At 40.8% G+C, this 23,898-nt stretch overlaps 1 protein-coding gene across 4 annotated transcripts; it reads right to left on the bottom strand.

The window, feature by feature from the left end:
* Positions 1-1,737: 1,737 nt before the first annotated feature.
* cabp1b (calcium binding protein 1b) lies at positions 1,738-23,898 on the bottom strand. 4 transcript variants are annotated; one of them, XM_059357917.1, is made up of 8 exons: positions 11,657-12,189; positions 7,488-7,655; positions 6,576-6,606; positions 6,327-6,470; positions 4,861-4,970; positions 4,511-4,585; positions 4,314-4,386; positions 1,738-2,330 (listed from the first exon to the last, which is right to left on the bottom strand). In XM_059357917.1, exons 1-8 carry the CDS (start codon positions 11,696-11,698, stop codon positions 2,305-2,307), a joined length of 669 nt encoding a protein of 222 aa, XP_059213900.1. In that variant the 5' UTR covers positions 11,699-12,189; the 3' UTR covers positions 1,738-2,304. The 4 variants fall into 4 exon arrangements, with proteins under 4 accessions (XP_059213900.1, XP_059213901.1, XP_059213899.1 ...); XM_059357918.1 differs by having other exon boundaries at positions 10,516-12,189; XM_059357916.1 differs by lacking the exons at positions 7,488-7,655; positions 11,657-12,189 and adding an exon at positions 23,036-23,898.

A 23,898-nucleotide genomic window follows, 5' to 3' on the forward strand; every position in this document is an offset into this window, starting at 1 on the left:
CACCCCCAGGGGTGCATGCACCACACTTTGGGAATCCCTGGTCTAGATATATATCTTTTACACACACACACACACACACACACACACACACATACACACACACATACACACACACACACGCACACACATATCTTTATTGATTATCTGTATGCTGTTATGAGTTTTATCCTCTATGATAAACGTTTTATTCACATTGAAAAATGTATTTGAGTGAGTGAAGATGGCCTATACTGTTTCTCTTAAAAGCCAAGTTGGCTTTTACTCAGCAATATCAATCAGCAGAGAAAGGCCTGTGTGTTTATAATACTACAGAAGACTTGCCAGTGTGCTACTTAAACAGATTTTTGTAAATGTCAGAATTGTATTTGTTCCCAACTTTATTTGTTGTTCTGAGTGTTGCACATTTCAAGAAATAATTCATTTTAATAAACCACACTGAAATATTTGATGAGCTCATTTTGGCATTTGAGAAATAACATCACAGATTTGATCCTGTCTCAGCTACAGACTTTGCTGGATTTGAGGAGCTTAATTTTCTCCATCAATCCAAATATTGTCATACCAGGGTCAAGTTTATTTTGATCCTATTAAGAAGATGTTTCTGATTTTGCTCAACTCTCCCATATGCCTGTTGTGTTGGATTTAAACACACATGGTCTTATTTTTTGTTTTTTTTAAGAGTCCAAGGGATTTCTTGAAATGCGGTATGTACTCAAATGTCTCCATAGACAAAGTGTCCTCATCATGTAGCTGACAACACTGCACAAATTTTTTTATACACACTGCTTTTGTTCTCAAGTTCCAATAAAAACCTTTATTTTTATATATTCTGCTACAAATGTCAGTTGTTTCGTACATGCATAGTTTACACACTTAAGACAAGTAAAATCACAAAGTAAGATTTCCCTTTAGAAGAATATCTCAACTTTATAGCATGCATATACCCCCATGTCCATTTATGAACCAATAATTTAGCTGCCCAGGATCCAGGAAGGGCAATTTTAAGCAGCCATTTTTAAAATATAATCCAATGGATCATATTTCTAACACACATCAAATACACATACACTGAATAAGACTCAAATAATGTTTTTGTAAACTTTCTTTGGCTTTTTTTCTTTCATAAAGACGCAAATGCTGCTTCTTTATAAATATACATAATGAAGGTAAAAGAGGGTAAGCAATTGGTATTAGAGTGTATATGCTAGGGGCAGTTCATGGATGAGGTTGATTGTTCAATTAATCTTGAGGTATTAAAGTTAAAAGTGTAAATGTTGTACCAAAGTAAAAGTCACTTCAGCTCTGTTCTGTAGACTCACAAACCCCCAATAAAAATTTACCAAAGGTCTGATAAAAATTAAAGCAACAGATTCTCTCATGTACATTTTTAACTCTCTCTGTTGATCACATACCATTTAAGTATTGATGATCTGTCAAACTGTGTGTATTCATGCAGAGTAATATTCAGAAATAATAAAACATACATGTAATAAAAAAAAGGCCTATCGCAGTAGTCAAGATCAGAAACTCACTGTAACTAGAAAGAATTTCCTTCGGTAATTTTTTGCAGTTGAAGGAGTCTTATGCACACTGAAAACTACATATATATCACAGTAAGATAGGCATAATGTTATTAAAGTCAGAAGAACTGCATCAGTGCTACATTACACAAACTTACAAAACAATTACTGGCTCGCCTTAACCAGGGTAGTCTTATGGGACATGATAAACCTACAGAAACAGGAAACAACAGTATGCACAAAACACAAACACACAGCTTTGACAGGATCACATGAAATATTTCCATATTGCCATATTATATTTGTGCTTATGTCCTCAGAGGAATGTGCTGTATTGGTTTGGGTGTTTGCTGGCATACAGCTGTTGTTGAAAATGTCTTTTGAATTGCTACATTTATTAACATGGTGTTTGAGCAAACAAACCTCCCATTACCCATTGAGTCAACAGCCACATCAGCATTAGAAATGTTGTCATTACTAAAGGAAAATATGCTTTTTTTAAAATATACTTTGTAAAAGTCAAAAACGCAGCTGTTGGTTTTGTTTATGTTCTAAGAAACAGCAGCAGCATATGATCAACAGTGTCGCTCCTGGCTGTAGTCGTCAGCCTTTGTGCTTCAGCATGGCAGTTTCAGGGCAGGGTTGATATGTTTTTGTTTTTCTGTTCACTGACAGTTCAAAAGTTCAAGATCCATCAGAACTCTGTACTGGTCTCTCTACTCTTCCTCCCGTACCATCAGAGCATCCATGTCGTGTTGCCACATGTCGACTTATTGTTGGGAGCTCATCGGGACATCATCCGCACAAACTCTGTGAATTAAAGAAAAGGAAAATTTGTTTTACAATGCTTTATTTATTTATATAGGATAAACGTCATACGACTTGAGTTCTAAGTCATGCATTTCTATTAATTTCACATAAAAAGAGCTTCATTAAAGCTGGTGTAGGTGTTTTTCTCTTCTGCCGTCATCGGTCAAAAATTCCATAATAACCTTTCAGCATATTGTATTTCAAGTGGTCTGAGAGAAAACTAGACTGCATCCCCTCTTGGTTCTGTTTTCAGGTATTAGAAAATCTGGCACATGATGGGAGACTTTGGCCAATCACAAGTCATTTCAGAGTGAGGATGTTCCTATTGACACGTCCCTTCAGATGGTGAAAGCCTGATTCAATGGTGAAAGATCTTGCAGAAAAAGTCGCAACAACTTCCTACTCTGTAAAGCATCCAAAAAAATCCAAGATGGACTCAAAAAGAGTCTAAAAGGCGCGTTTCCATTAGGGTAAAAAGTCGCCGCTTTGAAAGTTTGAGGCCATACCCTCTCAATTGGCCGCTCACTCGGCGTGTCTCCATTACAAAAAAAGGACCCAGAGGGATTTACCAGACTCCGGGGGTGACGTATGGTTTTTGATCGTTTCGTAATCGCTTAGCAACGCCAAATGTAAACAATAAGGAAGGAGATGCAGAGATGGAAGGAGCGGAGCTTGCTGTGTTTCTTGTCGTTGTGTTCATGCACATGGCGGCGATGATTATGGATGATAATAAAATTATTGATTGATGATAAAATTATTGTTGCGACTTCTCGCTATTTTGGCTGGCTTTTAAAAATGACACGTGTTGTTGTGGCCTCGAGTACAATGTCACATCCCGCTTATTCGACTATACTGGAAAATGCACCTTAAAAGAGAATCTGACAAAAATACAATAAAATGTGTCATTATCATCAAAGGGTATCATGGATTGAGAGAAAATTATGCTTGTAGTATAGCCTTCTGCAAAAGCTCACGGTGGCCAATATTCATATGAGTTTAGAGCTTTCTAGAGCCTTGAATTACATTTATATTGTGGCTTTAGAGGCCCACAGGTTTGCAAACAAAACAGGATAGTGATTCACAGAATTGCAGCCATATAACGGCGGCCTATTAGCCACAGCAGTGACATCATGGCCAAACTACAGACAGATACAGAGACTCGCTGGTGAACATAGTGGAATGTTTTCAGCAGCTAAAGAGCCAGACAGCTCCCGAGGGAGTTAGTTGGAGCGCAGGTGGATACAATCACCACCAAGGTTAAGGTCACAAATATGCACAACAAAACACTACCAAGTATGGTAGTAATTGTAAAAGTAATATTTTGATCATTTAAAGTTCATTTTCACCTTTTTTCCTTAAAATATTTCTAAGTAACAGTCATGAATCCAAATATTTCACTAATAAACCTTGTAGGCACTTTTACTGAAGGTGGACATGACTTGGTTCTTTTCTGCCATACATCCGATCTCAAAAGTACCTTTAATTATGTGACCTATTATCTAAATGCATCCCAGCACTCCTCAATAAAATGTCCTTTTTCAATCTTACTCGATGAAATGCTGCTTGGACATTGTTACTAATGGCATGGCTGTAGAATGAAGGGCACATGTGAAATTATGTTGTTATGAGTACTTTTGTGCTACTGAGAACAGCAGCCCTTTCTGATATTTTCATCCCTGACAGCCTGAGTGCATCTTTTTCTCTGTGGGTAATCTATGAGGTGCCATAATCCCTTGGTATGGAGATAATCTGACAGACAGACCTACTGCCTTCATCCCCCCACCTCACTATCTGCATGATGCTGGAATGTCAGCACATATGTTGGGATTTTCATTTGAAATGTGTGTGTGTTTATGTTTAAGAGAGAGACTATAAAGGCACTAACAGATAAAGACAGCATGTCTGATTTCCAGGCTCTGCACACTGTGAAATGTGTGTATGAAATGTAAATCATAGTGTCACACACTGCATAAGACTCTTTACCTTCAAAGTCTACATGCCCATCTCCGTTAAGGTCGATGTCTCGTAGGATGTCCTCCAGGTCTCTGTGTCCGACCTGAAACAGTCAGGTTGTGGAGAAGGTGTGAACGTTCACACCCCAAACAGATAAGATTGAGACAGACACCATGATTGATAGAAAGCTACAGAGAGGAGGACAGAGTCTCCCAGCAGCTCTGTACCTGTTGTCCTAAAAGTTTTTTCATTGCTTCTCTAAGTTCTGCTGTGCTGATCTGGCCGTCACCATTAGTGTCAAACTGAGGATGAGAGGACAGAAACAAATAGATAAAAACATAAACAAAGAATAGAATAATTTCATGCTATAATAAAAATTCTGTTTTCCTCATTAATAATATGTATCCCTAAGCTTGTACCAACCACTGTCAGCATGACTAATTTACCCAAACACTGGTAGAACATCCTTAAGAATATTGTCACTTTTTTCTGACATAAAGTCTTTTGGTAATGCTGTATAATAAACTCTACTTAATGCTGCCTTTGAACTCAGTTTGCTACTTCATGATCTCCTCACCTCCTTGAATGCGTCCCTCAGCTCCTTCACCCCGATCATGTCCGCAGTTTCAGCCAAAAGTTTGGGACCCATGAGTTCAACAAAGTCCTCAAAGTCAACATGTCCTCCCACTGTTGGACAGATTGAAAAGGGAAAACTGGGTCAACCTTCAGGGTGTTCTTAGAAACAAAACATGACAAGAGTCATAGCTTTTCTTTGTACACAACTGATGAATAGTGATGCTGAAGACTAAGAACTGTTTTTAAAGCAACTGTAAGATGTTATTTCGGTATAGTTATTCTTAATGCCTGTTTTCTGTGTCCAACTGCCCGCAAAATTAGACAAAAGGATTTATGGCGTTCAGACCGGAAGAGCCTCTGTTTACATTTTCTTTAGAGAATTTTGTTTTTAAAGTTATATTATGTGGCCATAGCTGATACTGCAGTGGGATCAGCAAAGAGAAAAAGATTGACTCACCAAAAAAAAGCAAAAAGGAACAGTGATAGTGGACCTTGGTTGGTTAATCTACAGATAGAGAGAATTGAAGGATCCTGAATTGGCCCTCACGCTTTTGTCCAGAGGGGCCGCCAAAATCTAACCTGACACTGCAAGATGGTTTGTTAAACCAAACCATCTGAGAAGCAGTTATTGGAAACTGCTTGGAAAAAGACAGGATGGTCCATCTGTCAGTCACCATCTACATCATCATCGCCATAGGGCGTTTCTATTCGGTACTTTTCTTTTTTACTTTAGGTAGTACTTTTCTGAGCTGCTACAGAGCCGCTACTGACTATTCGACGCAGATTGGATACAGTTGAGGAGGCGACTTTCCGCATGCGTGATTCATTTGCAGACTGGTTCAGGGGTTACCAGCTCCTGCTCTGCTGACTGCAGCTGGAAGAGGCTGCTGCGGGAGGACTGGGCTGCTTGTGAGTGCTTTGGGATGGCACCTGCTACTCGTTAAGAAGAGTAGGAACAAGTCTCCAAAAGTCTCCAAAAACAACAGAAAAAGTCGCTAGATTTGTCGCTAGTTGCTTTTTTGAAAAAGAGTTGAGTTGTCACATTCCAACTCCGTTGGTTAGCTGCTACAAAAGTACCTGTATGGGAACAGAGTCCGAGGGGAACTAACTGGTGGGCGTAGCCAAAACACACAAAAAGTACTCATGCCTATGAAGTTTTAAATATTGTCTTGTCTTATTACTGGACGTCACACACATCTAAACCATTCCTGTAACTATCAATACCTCCACACAGGTCGCTGATTGACACAAATGCATTACTTTAAGCCTAGACAAGACAAGATGGATTTTTGATCTCAAAATCCTGTGATTTTCACATTAGCTTGTCAATACAACATGAAAGTTTCCGGATTTAAACTTTTGCAAGTGATGACATGCACACTTGATTTCTACTGTTTGTCAGAGGGAAATAAGGATAATAATTCATAAGCATGCACACATATGTATACATAGATAAAGTTTTCTTACAATTCATGTTGATCTGCTGGCTCAGTTCTATGAGCTCCATCTCTGTTGGCATGTAACCCATAGTTCTCATGCAGTTTCCCAGGTCTTTACAGCCGATAAAGCCGTCTTTGTCTTTGTCGAACTCCTTGAATGCTTCACGCAACTCTGAAAGCAATGGAGAGGGCGGTACAATGTGAAAATTATCTGAGGATAATTTTGAAAATCAATGTTTTATTTCTCATTCTGTATTTTCCAGAAAATGCGCCATACCATCCATTTCTTCGGGTCTTAACTCTCGGTCCTGTGAAAGATCACAGTGCAATGTTAGGATCCAAACACTGCTGATATTTTTAAAATCATGCCAGTACGCAGCATTCCTCACACAATAGGATGCTGTAGAAAAATAAATATCGGTAGATAAATGCGGCAGAGTGCCAAGAGTCTGCAGGTTCCCTTCCAGCCAGAGAGGAAGAGCTTATCAGTGAGATCAGAAAACATGCAGAATCTTGGCACTCTGGCATCCTGTTGGAAGAAAAACACATTATGTGTTGTGGTGAATGTAAAACAGCAGAAACAAGATAAGATGTAAGATAGGCCTGCATAGACAACAGAAAGTACGTAACAGTTGCTTTATTTTCTGGTCCGCTGAATTAAAATGACTCAATCTCAACCCCTGCATCCATTACAGACAACCATGTGAGAGCTTGTCATCAGAACAGTCAGTAAAACAGCAGTCGTATACACTGAGGATTTCAACATCACTGTTTTCTTTAATGACTAGACGTTGACTCGTGTTGTTGCTGCTGGAAATAAACTAAGGAAGATAATCGTCATGTAAGGAGCATATCTGCCATCACCATAACCCAGCTTTAATAATCCATCATCCTGCTACAAATGTCCACCAATGTTTATGACTGATGTATAAATATTGGTGTGCATGAATGAACACACAGACACACACATCCTTGCATTCAGTATTCTTGCTATCAAAAGGACTTAAAGACTAAAAAAAGATTCCATATTCTAAAAATACCATCTTTTTATGTCTTTATTTACATGCTGATGTAACAGTCAGAGGTGATTACTACACATATTTATCTGTGTTTTTGTTATTGTGCGTGTGCGGTGTTGTGTGCTAATCTCTTGGCATGCATGCACATGATGTTGTCTGGACTTACGTACAGCCTGCCGGCTCTCAGCGAAGCCCTTGCGTAGAAAGATGCATGCAGGCCCCAGTACGTTGTGCATGTTGGCTCCGTTCTGGGCCAGGGCCACTAGCGGCTCAAGATAGGCCCCCCCAGAACCCCCCTCCTCACAGGACTGCACTGCTTTGTAGTTCTTCTTTTGGTCCTGGAGCAGCATCCGGGGCGGGGGGCCAGACATGGCAGCAGGGTCAAAGACAGGGGTAGAGACCGTGACTCAGATTGTGGTAGCATGGAGTCAACAAGGAGGTGTGATGGAGGGTGTGACGGACATATGTTTGTCATTCATAGGTGTGGAGTCAGGGCAGTCAGGATGGAGGACAGCACTTTAGTCAGAGAGGAGAGGTTGTAATTTGTCATGACAAGAGCAACTGATGCCATCTATGAATCTGACCTGCACAGCAGAACACAACCAAACCTCTGCATCACGTGGTAAATGGTAATGTCGAGTTTACTGCATAGCAAAAATGCAATGCCTATGTCACAATGACAGCCTCTCAAATCTTTCTTTAATGTTAAGCTGCACATTTTCTTGCCTTTAAGGATATTTATGATTTAATACTATTTCTAATTTCACACCCCAAAGTAATTGCTGAAATCTGGGAAAACAGCAACATCACTACAACAAAGTTGGACAGGTTGAGAAACACAAGCAGTCAGATGATCATATACAACAAACATTTCACAGGAACCCTCAGACTAGCCAAACTCATTTGGAAAAACAGAAGAGTCCAAACTGCAAGTAAACAACAGTGACAGTTTAAAGACCAACTTCCTAGTTCACATTCAAGTAATGTTAGATTTGAGAATTTTGAACGAAAATCTAAAAGAACGACGACTTAACTCGATTCACAAACAGGAGTGAGTCCAACCTTGTCCTTATAGCAGTAAAAAACTATTTATTATGCAAAGATATAGTGGAGTAAGGCATCCTGACCAGAGAATAAAGTCACACTCCCTCCATGTGTGTTTTAATCCAAGCTTCTATGTTCTTTGTTGACAACGAATAACAACAAATTGTTGTGATAGCCGGTCCGGCTTCACGTGTATGTTAGTTGATGTGAGTCCCTGTGTGTTCATACGATGGTTAATGCTGATGATGCCTCCCTGACATAAGTCGTTGTCGTAAAAGCATTATGGCCACCAGCAGGTTCCCCCTCAGGTTACAAGGTTAGCTATGTTGTTTTTTTTGTAATTTTAAAACTGTTCATGTTGTGGAGTTAACACTGTTAATCTAGCCGCCAGTTTGAGAGTTGTGTACATCCACTTTAACCCATTTAAGCCGGGAAAGCATTACCACATTTCTACCATTAAAACCGGGAGCGATGTTGCTTTATTCTACCATTAAAGCCGGGAAAGCGGATACGTCGTTTTATAGTATTTGTAGTTTTTTCCACCTATTTTTGTCCTCTTGGCCAATGAAATGCATCATAATACATGTGGAAGTGTCGCAATGCAACATGGGACTTTTCCAGAACTGAAATCATGGTGGAAGACGACTATAGTGGAGGGAGGTTAGATATAACAGGTATAAGCTCTCAAATACTTTTTGAATTTCATTTCTATCTGCTGCAAAGGCAAAAATTATTTAGTAGGTGTTGACACTTCTGTTGAATTTCCAGAAAAACTTCAGGTTTTAGAGGGTTATTTTAAAATTACGTAGAGGTTTTACAGGCATTTTTTCCCGGCGTTTTAGGCCTAAATGGGTTAACTGTTGAGACCGCTGCTTTGGATTGTCATTGCCATTGACACTTCAAACTTCCATTTCAGGTTGTTGCTCTTTCGTATCGTGCTAAAAGATTCTTGCTGTGTAAGGTTTTCATCTTTCTGTAGCAAGAATTAATTCTTGGACATAAGAGCCAGGTTAACTCCTGACTCAAAGTGTCTGTCTAAGTTAACTCTTTCATGAGCAAACGCTGAACTCCGCCTCTTATCTGCTCACTCTCACTTAGCTGAAGAATGATAGCTGATTTGGAATGAAACGCAAAAGATACTTTTCTGATGACTATTTTCCTTGTCTTTAGATGCAACAGAGTTTTTTTTTTTATTAGACAGAAACAGCTCAGAGAATCTGAGAAACGTAGCATGCTCATTTTAGATCTACTGACTGCTCATGTTTCATCCCCCACTCGACTTTGTATAGTATATTATAATAACTGATGGCCAGATCTACAAAAATAGGACCTAAGTTTGAGCCTAATAAAAAATATATATAATACATAATCCTCTAATGGCTGATTCGTCAGTAGTAGGAAATAATGGAGTTCACATGAGAAGACATTTAACTGACAGCAGTATGATTCTAACTAATGACACAGTCTGCAATGAATAGCGCTAGTGAATCTCTGTGTCTTTCTTTGGTGCACATTACAGAATAATTGTGCTGTCCAGAAGATCAGGCTAAAGTTCAACCAGCCATTTCATTATAAATCACCCCTTAGCCAACCATCCAGGGGGCAAAAGTTGTTCTCATGGCAGTCATCCTAATTACAGAGAGAGCTACAGGTTAATTAAAAACAGCCGAATCACTGTCAGCCAGTGGACCTAAAAAGCCTCCTTTAGAAAAACCAAATAAGGTCCACCCAGTGCTCTGACTAATATTTGCATTAGAGAAACTAGCAGCCTAATTTGAGGCTAAATGCAGAATACAAGAGACTGTTTTCATGCTTTGTGACTATCTACTGCAGTAAGGTCTCTTCTTACTTATAAAACATAATAAAGTCGGTTAAATCCTCAATTACCGCCATGCAACATGCAACTCAGGAGAGGAAAATCCAGCTAAAAGCGACCAGAGTGGATTCACTGTCACAGCAAATTACCAAGAATCGTCTTTGCTGCTGCTTTAAATCTCACAGACATGAGCCAGTACCCGACCTCAAATGTTTTTACAGCTACCATAAGACATCTTCATGCAAACATGATGAAATATTAATATGCATGCATATACTACATGCAAATATACACCGTATTATATTCTCTACAAATGACCTTCACATTCCATCTGTTACCATGCCAGTTCATGCATTCCTACAGTCCCCACCACAGGAACGGATGCCCACTGGGTAATCCGAGCAAGTGATGCATGGAGCAGGGCTGTCTGTGGGTATATCGTGCCAGAAAAGTACTATGAAGCCACGCGCTTGCAGTTATATAACCATAAAAGAAAAAAAGAAAAAAAAGGCTGAAGTCGAACAAGAACTTCTCCAACACATTCTGTACAGATGGCATCAACAGTTGCATGTCATATTGTGCTTCCTCAAGGATGTGCAGCTGCTGATATGAAGGCAAATCTATTTGTGGGAACGTCTGCCTGCTACACTGAGAGCCTATTCAAGCATACGCTGACTCGATGAGGACCACAGATGTAAGAGATGTATTGCACGGACGAAGGTTATCTTCTTGAGACCTTTTCAAAAAGGTTATTCACTCGTCGCTACTCAATTGCGCACTCTTAATGCCTCAATACCAGCTGTACATCTGGGCTAATAGAATCTGATATAGCTGAAAGAGCACACCTGTTTGCAACATTTCCACTGACTGGTCACATCCCGCAAGTGCAGCTTCAACAGGGTAGAAATCTTCCTCTGGCTTGTAAGGTGGCATCGCTGTGAGATTTGACCCGCTCTAATGTTTGGTGACACGATCCAAATTCACTGACTTCACCTCAGAAAACAGGTCGAGCACAAGCAGCGCAGACTCTGACCTCTGTCTAAAAGACTCACATGGGGTTTCTAGGGAATAAAACCATGCACTAATGAGCACAGAGGGAACTTATTGAGAAAGAAGACTTTTAATAAGATGCAATTGTCATATTAGCCCTTAAATGCAATTCCTAAAGTACATGCAGACTTTTCAACAAAGTCCGAAACAATATAAAGACAAGTTCCCAACATTAAAACTATAGCACCAGACACAAGCTTCACCTTGAAAAACTCTTCCAATATTCTCCCATGTGCTTGAACTCCAGCAACACAAAACACAGTAAGAGTACAAGACAGCCGGTTAGTGAATAATCAGTTAGACAGTACACAGGGTTCAGTCAGAAAAGGTCCAGTCAATTAGCCTTTGGTCAAGTTGGGGACACAACATGAGACAAACATGCACCAACAGTCAGGGGACTCAAGGAGACCACAGCAGAGCGGACCTTACCTTCTTGGTGAAAATTTTAAGCGACTTTACAGAGTTGCCCATTGCAAAGAAAAATCCTCCTTGTTTTATGTTTTCTCTCTAACCCGTGTCTGTGTTAGTGTGGCTGTAGGTAAGTGTATGCATGTGTGTTTGCATATGTTTCCAGGCATGCATGGGAATAGGGGTGACTAGAAAGGGAAAGAGGGTTCAGTGGGTCATTAACTAATATAACATTTGGGAAAAGGCAGGGAGAGGAGCAGAGATAGCTATCATAGGAGGTAAAGGTAAGGTAGGAGGGAGAGGACGAAGGAGTGTACAGGGAGGACCTAGAGGCAAGGACGCCGGGAGGCACAAGGGGAGGGACACTGAGACAAAGGAGGAAATATGTAAACAGGGACAGAGGACAGATCAGAACAACACAAAGATAAGCGAGGGAGAGGAAGCATGCATGTGATCAGACCGAGATGCAAGCGCCAGGAGTAGAAAAACCAAGATTGCTTATTCATTCCATCCTCTCTCATACAGTGTCTTTCCTCCCTCCCCTCTCTCTCTCTCCCTCTCTCTCTCTCTCTCTCTCTCCCTCCCCTCTTTCTAACTCTCTCTCTGTCCGTCTGTCTGTCTCTTGCCCTTTTTTACCCTCGCTCTTTTTCCCTACTCCCGCTCACTCCACAATTTTAAACCATCTATGCGAATGTGACAGAAGAAGCTCGTTCGGACAAGCATATTACCTTCCCCTGAGCGAGACGCTGGAGACACTAATCCAAACATGCACGCACACACACACACACACGCACAGGCACACACACCACTACCACACACACACACACACACACACACACATACACATTCACTCGATTAAACACACAAGGATGTGGGGCTGTGGAGCTAAAAATATAACACACGCTCACTCTTCACCCCCTACTCTCCCACATTTTCCCCCACTCATCCCCCAGCATCCATCCCTCTTTCTCCCTCTCCCTCTCCCTCTCTCTCTCTCTCTCTCTCTCACACACACACACACACACACACACACACAGGAGCAACACAATGTCATGTTAAGCTCGAAGGGCTCCGGATTCAGATCAAAGCCAAAATGCACAAGAAATGACACATGGATTGTGAACCAGCAAGGATGCAAACCAACACGTGCGCACACACACACACACACACACACACACACACACACACACACACACACACACACACACACACACACACACACACACACACACACACACACACACACACACACACACACACACACACACACACACACACACACACACACACACACCGTGAGGCAAATGCTCTCTCTCAGCCTCTTCCACACACACACACACACACACACACACTTATTGTAGAGTGCTATGTCTGAGAAAGTGTGTAAAGATCAAACGGCTCAAAAGCTAGCAGTGTAAAGTAACAATGTACAGGTACTTATGTATTTATTATTTACACAGCAGGTACTTCTACTTTAGCATATCCACTTTATGCTTCTACCCCTCTACATTTCAGAGAGATATAGTGCACTTTTCACTCCACTTCATTTATTTAACAATGATGTTTACTTTGCAGATTTTGATTTCACGTGCAAAAAATATGATCAGCCTGTAAAATACAACCACCATACCAAAAAAGTTTGTTCATAAAAACAGAATGATTTGTGAATCCTTTTTGACCTGCATTCATATTAATACAGTAAAAAGACAAGACTTAATGTTCAAACGGATAAACGGAATTCTGAATTTGAATAATTCTGGTTTTATATATATTTTACACAACGTCCAAACTGGAGTTGTAAGAAAAATTGTTATATCTTAATGTACCGAATGGCAGTAGGCGATTTGAGGGGGAATGGGGGAGGATGTCATCCCTTTTGTAAGCAAAAATTGCCAAAGTACAAGCCCCTTGTTAATCTGCCACCCCTCTCTCCATTCTCAGGGAGAGTGCAGAGGAAGAGGGGTTGTTTGTTTGAATAGTCTCCCTGACTCATTGATCCTTTATCTGATTGAGGTTTGTGCACTCGTCCATGGCTCAGAAATATCAGTAGCCTAAATGTGTGTTGATAAATCCATGGCACTGTCTCTGGTGCTGAAGTAGCTCATAGATTAGTAGCTGCGATTTTTCCATAATATTCTCTTTATTATAGTTGTGGGGTGGGGAAAAGATACAGAACTAAAAGGATGGTTTATTGGGAGGTTCACTAGTCGTGTGTGAAGGAAATGAACTGGGTTGTTGAGATATATTGTCTTGCTGAAATAAGCAGTAACGTCAAAACGCCAAAAACATGATGTTGCATGTACCATTCAGTATTAAAGGTGCCTTCACAGATGTGCATCTGTGAAGGCACATCCATGCTGGCTGCGCTGGAACAATGTGGATGGTTGTCTTCCTCTCTCGCCCCGAGGACATGATGTCCAAATGATTTCCAAAATTTGTGCATGGACAACCATTTTAAATTGATATGTCTTTAACGGTTGGCTACCAATGAACCTGTTTACCTGTGAAATGTTCCAAACAGGTGGGGTTTTTAAGCTGTTCCACAACTTTCTCAGTTTTCCCCAACTTTTGTAATGTTGTAAACTTTTTTGTAATGTGTTGCTGGCATCAAATTCAGATATTTACAGAAGCCTGTCAAGCTGATAAGGTTAAACATTAAATATCTTGTCTTATAGTGGTGTCAACAATAATCGATTCGGCGATGCATCGCAATGCAGGGCATGCACGATTCAGCATCTATGTGGCATAATCGATTATGGCAGGTGTGCATCAACACATGGCTAATTTGAATATTCAAATGAGCCATGTGTTGAGCAGGACAAGCTGTTTTGATATGTTGTATCTGAAGTATGTGGTAGTATTTGACAGAACTTAACATTTACGTTTTTATAGAAAGTACTATTGATAGGTAATTACCATTGTATTTGCCTATTTAAAGTCGACTCGTTAACGTTACATTTTTGCATCATGAAAACTAGCATTGCTAGCTAGTTGGGATAGCGCTAACTTCTTCCCTAGCTCAGGGACAAGGGGTCGACATTTAGCTGATGTAGATTTCACCTCAGCAGGTTCCTTTCTTATGGCAGGGAGGAGGCATTTTTCTTTCCTTACTCTTAGATGAACTCAGGCATGAGATTCATTTTGCCATCTTTTCAAAATATATGCATTTGCCGTCTTTTCAAAACAGGTTCATTTGTCATTTTCCAAAAAGGTCCTTTCTAATATATTTAATATATTGTGCATTAATGTTTCTTGGTGAATGAGAATGTTAAGGTATTAATCTGAAAGGTAAAACCAGCGTAATTTAACCAAACAGCCTTTATGCCCTGTCATGTGGCCTTTGTGCCCTTAAAATAAGTGTGAACAGGAAAGCCAAATGGCCTAAAATGACGAAATTCCAAGCCTGGTGGGGGCAACTACAACTCCAGTTTAAAACTGTGTTAAACTCCAAACTAGTGACAGAGCAATTGCCCCGTGAAGTTTCAATTACTTCCGGCGGCTTCATAACAACAACAATCAAGATGGCTGAGGCGGAGGGAGATGACAGTGTTGTGTGCAGTATAATTGTGATGCATCGCAATGCATCGTAGAATCGAATTGAATCGAATCGTTACCTGGTGAATCGTAATCGAATCGAATTGTGAGGGCAGTGCCAATGCACACCCCTATTGTCTTAGATTTAAAAAGTTACACAGCAGTTTTACTCAGCATCCCAACTTTTTTGGAATCCGTGTTAAACAACAGTTTTATGACTGTTGATGCAGTCATGGAAAAAATGATTAGAACACCCTTGTTTTCTTCAGTTTTGTTGTTTGTTGTTGTCTTGATTATGATTTTGGTTATTATCAACAAAACCATGGAAAATGACTAGATATCAGCTCTTACATTACTCTTATGAGCTATTTTTGTTGTTATAATTATATCTGTCCAAACAAAGGCACCTTTAGTTGTACCAGGAATTAAAGCAAACAAGGAATTGAAGAAAAAAAAAGTGCGGTCTATTAATTTTTTCCATGATTTTATGTGTGATTATAAGCGAAGTCATAAAAAAATCACTATAAACGCCCACATAAAGCACCATAGATAGTGTTTATAGAAAGTTTTACACAGCCTTCTAGTGTCAAACATCACTCAGCACAGTCAAACAATCAAATGAACAGTAAGCAAAACATATTTTAAGCGGAGGTGGACTTTAAGGAGTCCTTCTTCCACCACTGTCTAAAACTACAAACCACAACACACAGCATAAACCATCATTTTAGTTGTTTCTTTTTACCAGCAGCATGAGGAAACTTTAGCGGCGGCCATTGCAACACTAATAAACATCCTTATTTCCCTCTCCTGTTCGACCTTGCTATTCTCTCCCATTTTAATAAACACATTCACGCCGAAGTCGTTTCACATCTCGCTCCCATTCAATATCTCTGCGGCTCCTCTGTGTTGTTCTGCGGATGATTCACCCAGCCTCTCACCGGAGGCTCATTGTGAACTTCAGAACACATCAGACGTCAGACACAGGAGCCGTCAGCTCTCATAATGTCAGACTATAGTGTGCACGGGCATGGGATCCATTTCTCCCCCCTCTCTCTGGCTGTATCCTTCTCCTCACCCTTTCCCACTCACACACAATTTCCTTTACATAACGACTTACACACTACGCACTGACAACACTTCACCAACATGTCAGGAGAGCGTTCATCTGAATATCTGAGCATTAATTGGGGAGCATTACTTGTGCAAAATATAAATTTTACACACAATGTTGAGAAATGTATATATGCATTTACTAGACGGGAAGATCACACAAAGAGTAAATATTAGTCCATACTTTTGCTTTTTAATGAAGAATTTGAGGTCAAATATAATCCTGTTCCACTGCCACACAAGTGTGTTAAATGAAGTGAAAGATGTAGGAGGGAGAGTGAAAGGATGGTTGCAATGACAAGCTCTCTTGTGCTCATCATCAATCTGACAACTGCTGTTTTCCTATTATAAGGCATGATTTTGTGTGTTTTATTTGCAAAGTGGAATGACGTGCAACTATGTCACGGTCAAACGTGGTCTTCTCTCTAAATCTACTGACTTCACATCCCAGTGTTTCTCATGCTGAGACAAAAGGATAAATAGAGTGACCATGAGATTTTCTTGTGCGTGTCTTTTTGTCGTCATCAGAGGACGTCTGCAGAAAACAAACATACAATGCGCACTTGCGTCATCTTCTTGAGCTCGGGCTTAGACGTCACAGTTTTATCCCATGGCTGATTAATTCATTCAAATCAGAAAATTGCCCGTTTTCATGCGGATTATTCTGTTTTTTGCACAGTTATTTCAGATAGTACTACATGTTCAATTAGTCTGGTTAAAAGTCTTGTACGTCAGCAGGGAGAAACTATTGACATGTCTCATTTCAGTCAATTGAACCTCTGTTGTTTCTCCTCTGACTCATTTATCCCGTCCTCTGTCTCACTTCCTCGTCTCTCTCCGATTTTCTCTTTCAGCCTCAGGTCTCTCCATGAATATTTAGCATCATCATGCACATGCTTAAAATTGCAGCACGTGCAGTTGTTTGTGCAGGCTTTTTACATTTCACTGCCTAATCCTCATCTCAAAAAAGGGATTTAACCAAAGAGTGAATTCTCTACCTCCTTCTTTGCCAGCGCAGATATAAAAATATCCATCTGTGGCTAAAAATAGACATACTGGAGGCATATGCTGTGAATACGATGATCTCTTTCCTCTTGTTTCCTCCCAGCTCTTTGTCCTTATTTTACTCGTTTTCTCTTTTTTTGTTATGCATTCCTCCTCTCTCTTTTCACTCCTCAGATGTCACCAAGGTCAGTGTGACCCTGGCAGATGAAAGCAGGAAAAGCGTGAGGGATTTATGAGAGAAAAGGAGAAGAGGAAAGGGAATGGTGGACAGGAAACATCAGAGTAACAGGAAAACCGAGAGAGGAAGTGAAGGACTAATCTGTGTTTTAAGACCTTTCCTCACATTGTCTCCAGAGCTGTCAGTTGGGAGCAGGGACGTGAGAGTTGATGAGCGTTTGTCTTATATAACAATCATCAAGTCTGCCAGCACTTTCTATTTTACTCTATGTCCTCCTCCTGATTTATCCAATTGCCTCGCTTCCATCTCTTTCCTTCCCTACCCTTTCACTTCTCCTGTCTCACTGATGTGACACACAGTGGACCGTTAATCTCCCTCACTTACACACTCCTTGAGTTCAGACCTATTAGTGGAAACGGTACTTGCTCCCTCTGCTGGTTGATTCACATATTCTTTCATCTGAATTTAATATAAAAAGAAAATAATCTCCCCAATAATAAATCACTCAGCAGTAGATAATAGATCTCTTTTATTAAGAGGTGTTTAACACATTTCCGGATTCCCAGTGAGGGTTTTTTAGAACAAGGTCACTGAAGGTCACAAAAGCTGAGGAATGTAGTGATTGTTCAGAATCTCTGAAAATAGAAACAGAATTTCTACTGGGACAAAAAACTCTTCATGCTCTGTCCTTGATCAAGGTGTCTGCTGTAACCTGGATAGTTTAAAGGCCTGAATGTGCAGAAATAATGGCTTTTGTGAAAGGGGACCTATGCTTTTCTTATTTTCTGCCATATATAATGTTACAATGTCAGATGTTCATATTAAATGTGGCCAAAGCTGCAAATAACACAGTAAATGCATCTAAAAGTGAGCAAAAACAGTTTTTTAAAACCATCTGAACACACTTTCCAACTTCCAAGGACATCCAAGGTTACCGTCTATATGAGACGCATCAGGCTTTCCATTAGGTTCAATGTAAACCCATCTGCATCATTATCAGACGTTCTAAGCAATGAGTGTACAAGTTACATAAAGAATGTGTCCAGAACTTTGACCCAGAAGACTGGTGTCTGGTGTGAAACCAAAAGTCAACAGTGTGTGGTATTAAAGTGGAATGGACTTACATAGCTGTTTTCTAGTCTTTGCGACCTCTCAAAACGCTTTACACTACAGACAACGCTCATTCACCCATTCACACACATTCATACAGCCTAAATGGTGCCACCTGCCACCATCAGGAATTTATTCACACACTGATGAACGCAGCATCGGGAGCAATTAGGAGTTCAGTATCTTGGCCAGGATACTTCTTGCTCTACCAGCTGAGCCCCATGGAAGTAGTCTGTTTTCACCCTAACCCTGATCTTTTTTCCTAACAATCAAGTGGTTTTGTTGTATCTTCATTTTGAAAAAAAGCTCACAATGCATGTGACAACCTGACACGCTCTTCCTGTCGCGTCCAAAACTGACGCTTAAGTGTTCTTCGTGCGTCCATATCTGACGGTGAGGAACACTGACCACCAGCATCATAATCTGATGCATGTGTTGGTAACTGCTGTGGCTCAGTTGGTAGAATGGTCGGCCACTGATCGGAAGGTTGGTGGTTCAATCCCTGATCTTGACAGCCTACATGTCGAAGTATCCTTAGGCAAGATACTGAACCCCAAATGGCCCACCAATGCTGCGTTCATCAGTGAATGAATGAATTCCCAATGGTGGCAGGTGGCACCAGTGTGCCCTGGCCACCAGCATGAATGTGTGTGTGAATGGGTGAATGAGCGCAGTCTGTAGTGTAAAGCGCTTTGGATACAAGCAATATATAAGTGCAGTCCATTTACCGCAACTGCATGTAGCTACATGCTAACATCTTTAATATTGGTAAAATTGGTCCAATTTTTTAAATTTTGATAATTGTGCTAATTTTTCACGGTAAAAAGTGCTACTACACTCAGTTCCTGTCATGTCAGACGGAATAGAGACCATGGGAGTGCGGATACAAAAATCAGAGGACTGTTTTTTTTTTAAAGGAGGGGCTTAAAGAGCTTAAAGAGACAGACATTAAAATGATGCAGACAGATGGTAACATTAAAGCATGTATCATGTTCCAATAGTAACCCAAAATACAAGTATGAACCTGAAATGAGCACTTAAATTTGTGAATTCTCACAATTAATATATTCTTTAACTAAGAAATCATTACATCACAACCTCCTGTATCTGTAAGCACCAAACTACAGAACATACTCAAGCAGCTATCCGTAGCTCACATTTGTCCTTTCTCTAACCCCCACACGAGCCTCAACCATGATCCATTTTATGAATATGAAAGCATGGATTATAAATTGATCGGAGAAACATGTCAGCACATGACAGAAACATGTTTGTTTTTTTAATCGCTTGTTTCACAGATGTGCTGTCAGGTAGCACTTTTGCCAAAAGGATTTGAATATTCTCTCCAAGACAAACAAATAAAAAACACCCAAACACTCTGCCCTCCTCCAGTCTCTCGTAATCAGGTCTTGATGGTCTATTTTTAGCTTCTTCCACTGGCAGCGAACGAGTTCTTCTGGGAACTGTATGCAGATCTTGATGTTATGTAAGAAAATATGAAATGAAGGAGTTTATAGTGTGCAATATCTCACCCTACATTCTGCGCTGTGCTGCCACATCTTTTCAAGGACCATCAAAGGCGTGTTATTATGACTGCGTGGTCAGTAAAAAGAAACAGCTTGGGTAAGATGCTGAGCAGGTGCAAAAAAAGTCTCCTCTATCATTTTCTTTCTTTTCACTCCCACATATACATCTTACATCCTCTCTTTCACACAAACGAAAAGTGGCGTCAACTCGGACATCTATCGACGGCTGACTTAACTTCACGGTGACATCACAGTAAACAAACGTGTCCTCTTTTCACACTTGATGATTCAGTTACAAAATATACATTCATCATCTCTGAGTGATGAGCTAAACTTTTTCATGTGATGTTAATGTGAGTGAGTTATCCTGTTATTTGTTCACATTTCTCATGAAAAATCATTCAAAAGGTGTTAACACAACTATTAAAATATACAGTGACACTATTACAATACTCGCTGTCCCCAAAAACTCCCAACAATTTCAGATAGAAAATATAAGACATCACTCATAGACTTGGAAATGACAAAACATCTGCTATTTCCACACACGTCAGCAGCCTTTATATAGCACACCGCTGCATGGATTTCGCCTCACTGGAACCCCTAAGACTGATTGAAGCTCTGGCCTGGATTGAGAGGAGTTATTTCTGGAACACATTAGCGTTCGGGGAGGTAATTGTCTCCTCTTGAGCTTTTTTATCACCAACGCAGAGAGAGAAGGATTTCAATGAGACAAAAGAAAAAGATGAGAGGGAATAGACAGACTGCTGTACTGTACGACTGCACAATGTGTCACAGGAGAAGTGTAGCAGACAACTGGTGTATTAGTAGGTGAACAGGTGATGCAGGGAAGAAGAGATACACCCTTTATCTTACTCACATCTTAAATTGTAACCACAATGTGAATCAGTATATAAATGGTGTACTTACCTGTGTGTCCATGTTTGTGTTTGCGCGTGCGTGTGTGTGTGTGTGTGTGTGCGTGCGTGTGTGTGTGTGTGTGTGTTTGAGTGACAAGCTCTCATCATTGAAAAGTTTTCCACCCAGTGGGAAAGTTGATCCCCCTGCTGTCGCTCAGGTGACAGGCACAATGAAAGCAGCTGTATTCATATTGGGATGCATGACAGACTGCTGCCCCTCCGTCACGAAACTGATGGATATCAGATATATATATATACACACATGAGCCAGATTTGGACTGAATACATGCATCCATTTTTAATCTGCTCAACTGGGGGTGACTGGAGGTCCAGCCACACATGGCTTCCAGCTTCACCTGCACCTCAGCTATGTAAACTCCAGCTGCTGTCGAGTTCAGCTCTGCAGCTGTGATACACTTCTAATAAGCATCTACAGTTATAGTTAATTTGGCAATAAAGGAGACTGTCCTTCCCCAAAACAACCCTATAAATGTTTGTTGTGAGCAGCACCCTCTAGTGGCTGTAGTTATTATGAATAACGAGCTTTAAAGAATGACAAAGTCCACTTAAGGTGTGAAAGTCAAACAAACAGGACTTTGACCAGGAGACTGACGTTTGTGTCCAGTGTAAAACCAAAAGTCAAGTTGTAATTTGAAGTTACGTTTTCAACACCAACTTAACTACGTCACATTGGGCAGTTACGGCAATTTTCTTTACTTTAAAATCATTCTTTTGTAATGCCTAAATATGCACTTCTATCCTGACCTCAAAGTAGTTTTGTTGGCCAAATCTGACAAAATTTCACAACGTTATCGATGTGTTTCAAACAGTGACTGTTAACGTATAAGGATGCGTGGGCATTGATTTGGAATCGCTCCTGTTATTTAAGGGGACGTACAAACATATGTGGTCATATGGTTTGGAGGATTTGTTGCAATAAGGAGCAGAATATCAAAATTTCACTTAATTACAAATATAAACATAATGTCGACAGAGTAAAAGATGAATACACCATGTCCCTCTTATACTGGGATTAGTGTGAAGATTGGATTTTGGCTTATTTCTGCCCCATCATTGATATTGGATTTATACTCTCATTATTAATTAGCTTGCTTATTTTTAATTGCTTTTTCCCCACCTATGGCTCCAACTGCACCCTGAGCGGTCTGTAGAGAGAGATCTGTCTTTGCTTGGCCTCTCCCACATTTTTCATGTATTAAGGACAAACTGTCCAAAGACTTTGTTTTCTTACAGATGAACTGATGCGGCCATAAAGCCCATTGAGACATGGTATGTCAAATAAATGTAACTCGGGGACGGGGAGGGGACTGAGTATACAAAGACACTAGAGTGAATCTGTGGATGTGGGAAGAGGCTGAGAATGGTATTTGCAATGGAGAATACCTATGTAAAGGGTCAAGGGTTTTGTGCTAAACGATGTCTTCATTGACCGTAAATTAAGACGTACTGATTAACAAAATCACTAGAAATCGTTTATCCAGGAAGAAAAATTTACCAAGCATTAAGCTCTTTTGCCCTGAATTTAAATTCATGATGGGCTAGAAGGATATAAACTATAAAGATAAAATAAACTGTAATAACAATAAAGTGATGAAAAAATCCTATAAATTACAGCGTTTCATTGAGCTTTGAGCAGCACATTCTCTAAAACTGTGGTTCTCAACCAGGGGCCCTTGAGGAAGTTTGAGGGGGATAGTTTATTTATACTATTTAATTCACAATAAAAGTAGGCCCAATGTGAGTATGAATCTATGAATCTATTCGGATCATCGGTTTCTCTTCCTCCGTTATCTCCCCAACAACTGATCCTGATCCCACAACCAAAACATTTTCAGAAGGAGGTCCGTTAAATCAATCTAGGGGTCATTGACATCTAAAATGTTGAGAAACTCCGATTTAAAACGACCTTCTTCTTTTTTTTTCTACATTTCAATAAAAAAAAAACGTTTCTATACAACTGTCTCTAAAGTAAAATTTCCTCTCCATGCCTCCTTACCTGCCCAAACACTGACTTCACTATGGGATGAAGACTAGAGTCATACTCAGACAGGGTTGCGCTCAGTCTTTTGGACGTGCGGCTGGATGTGGTTTTGACAGGTGCGCTGGTCGCTGGTGGATCAGAGCTGAGGCTGGAGGACGAGCCGGTGATGACCCTCTCTCTGGGCTCGAAGAAGAAAGCCGCATCGTCCGTTTGTTTCGGATAAGACGGAGTTGGAGAGGTCCTCCTGTCCTGCGCGGTGTGATGCGCTGCAGGAGGCAGCTCACCTCGAGAAGAATCATGGTGATGATGTTTGGACCTGGAGGACTTGCTGCGCTCTTTGGGATGCCGACTTGTCTTGTGTCTCACGTCCTCCTCAGCGTAACCGTCATCCTGCCGGTGAGAGTGGCTCTTCTGCACCCGGTGATCTGCCACATTTCTGGAGTCTGCATGTCTTGGTTGGCAGAGAGGTCTCCGCGCACTCGTCTCGCAGTCCTCCGTCCAGCCCGCATCCTCTCTGCCTCCAGCTCCGGTAGGATGGTGGTGATGGTGATGTGCGCGGTGGCTCCGGTGCTCGTGTGGAGCGCTGCTGGAGTGCGCGGACCTGCGGTTGAGCCCCGATGATCTCAGCAGAGAAGTAGTGGACTCGCTTTTTGGGAGAGAGGAGCTCATGGTTTCGCTTTCTCTCGCTTGGCAGGCGGAGTGAAGCTGCTGCAGGCTGGAGGTCGAGTAAAGGAAAAGAAGGCAGTCCCTTCGCCACGTGCAGGTGTTGGACCCCCCACTCTCTAATCCACGTCCACGCACTGGAGCATCACTGAGCAGTCCGCGGAGTGAGGGTGACTGTGAAGTGCAGGCTGATGTGGCAGCCAGGCGGTCAGTCT

This window comes from Centropristis striata, chromosome 19, assembly GCF_030273125.1.
Source record: "Centropristis striata isolate RG_2023a ecotype Rhode Island chromosome 19, C.striata_1.0, whole genome shotgun sequence".
In the NCBI taxonomy this organism is placed as follows: Eukaryota; Metazoa; Chordata; class Actinopteri; order Perciformes; family Serranidae; genus Centropristis; species Centropristis striata.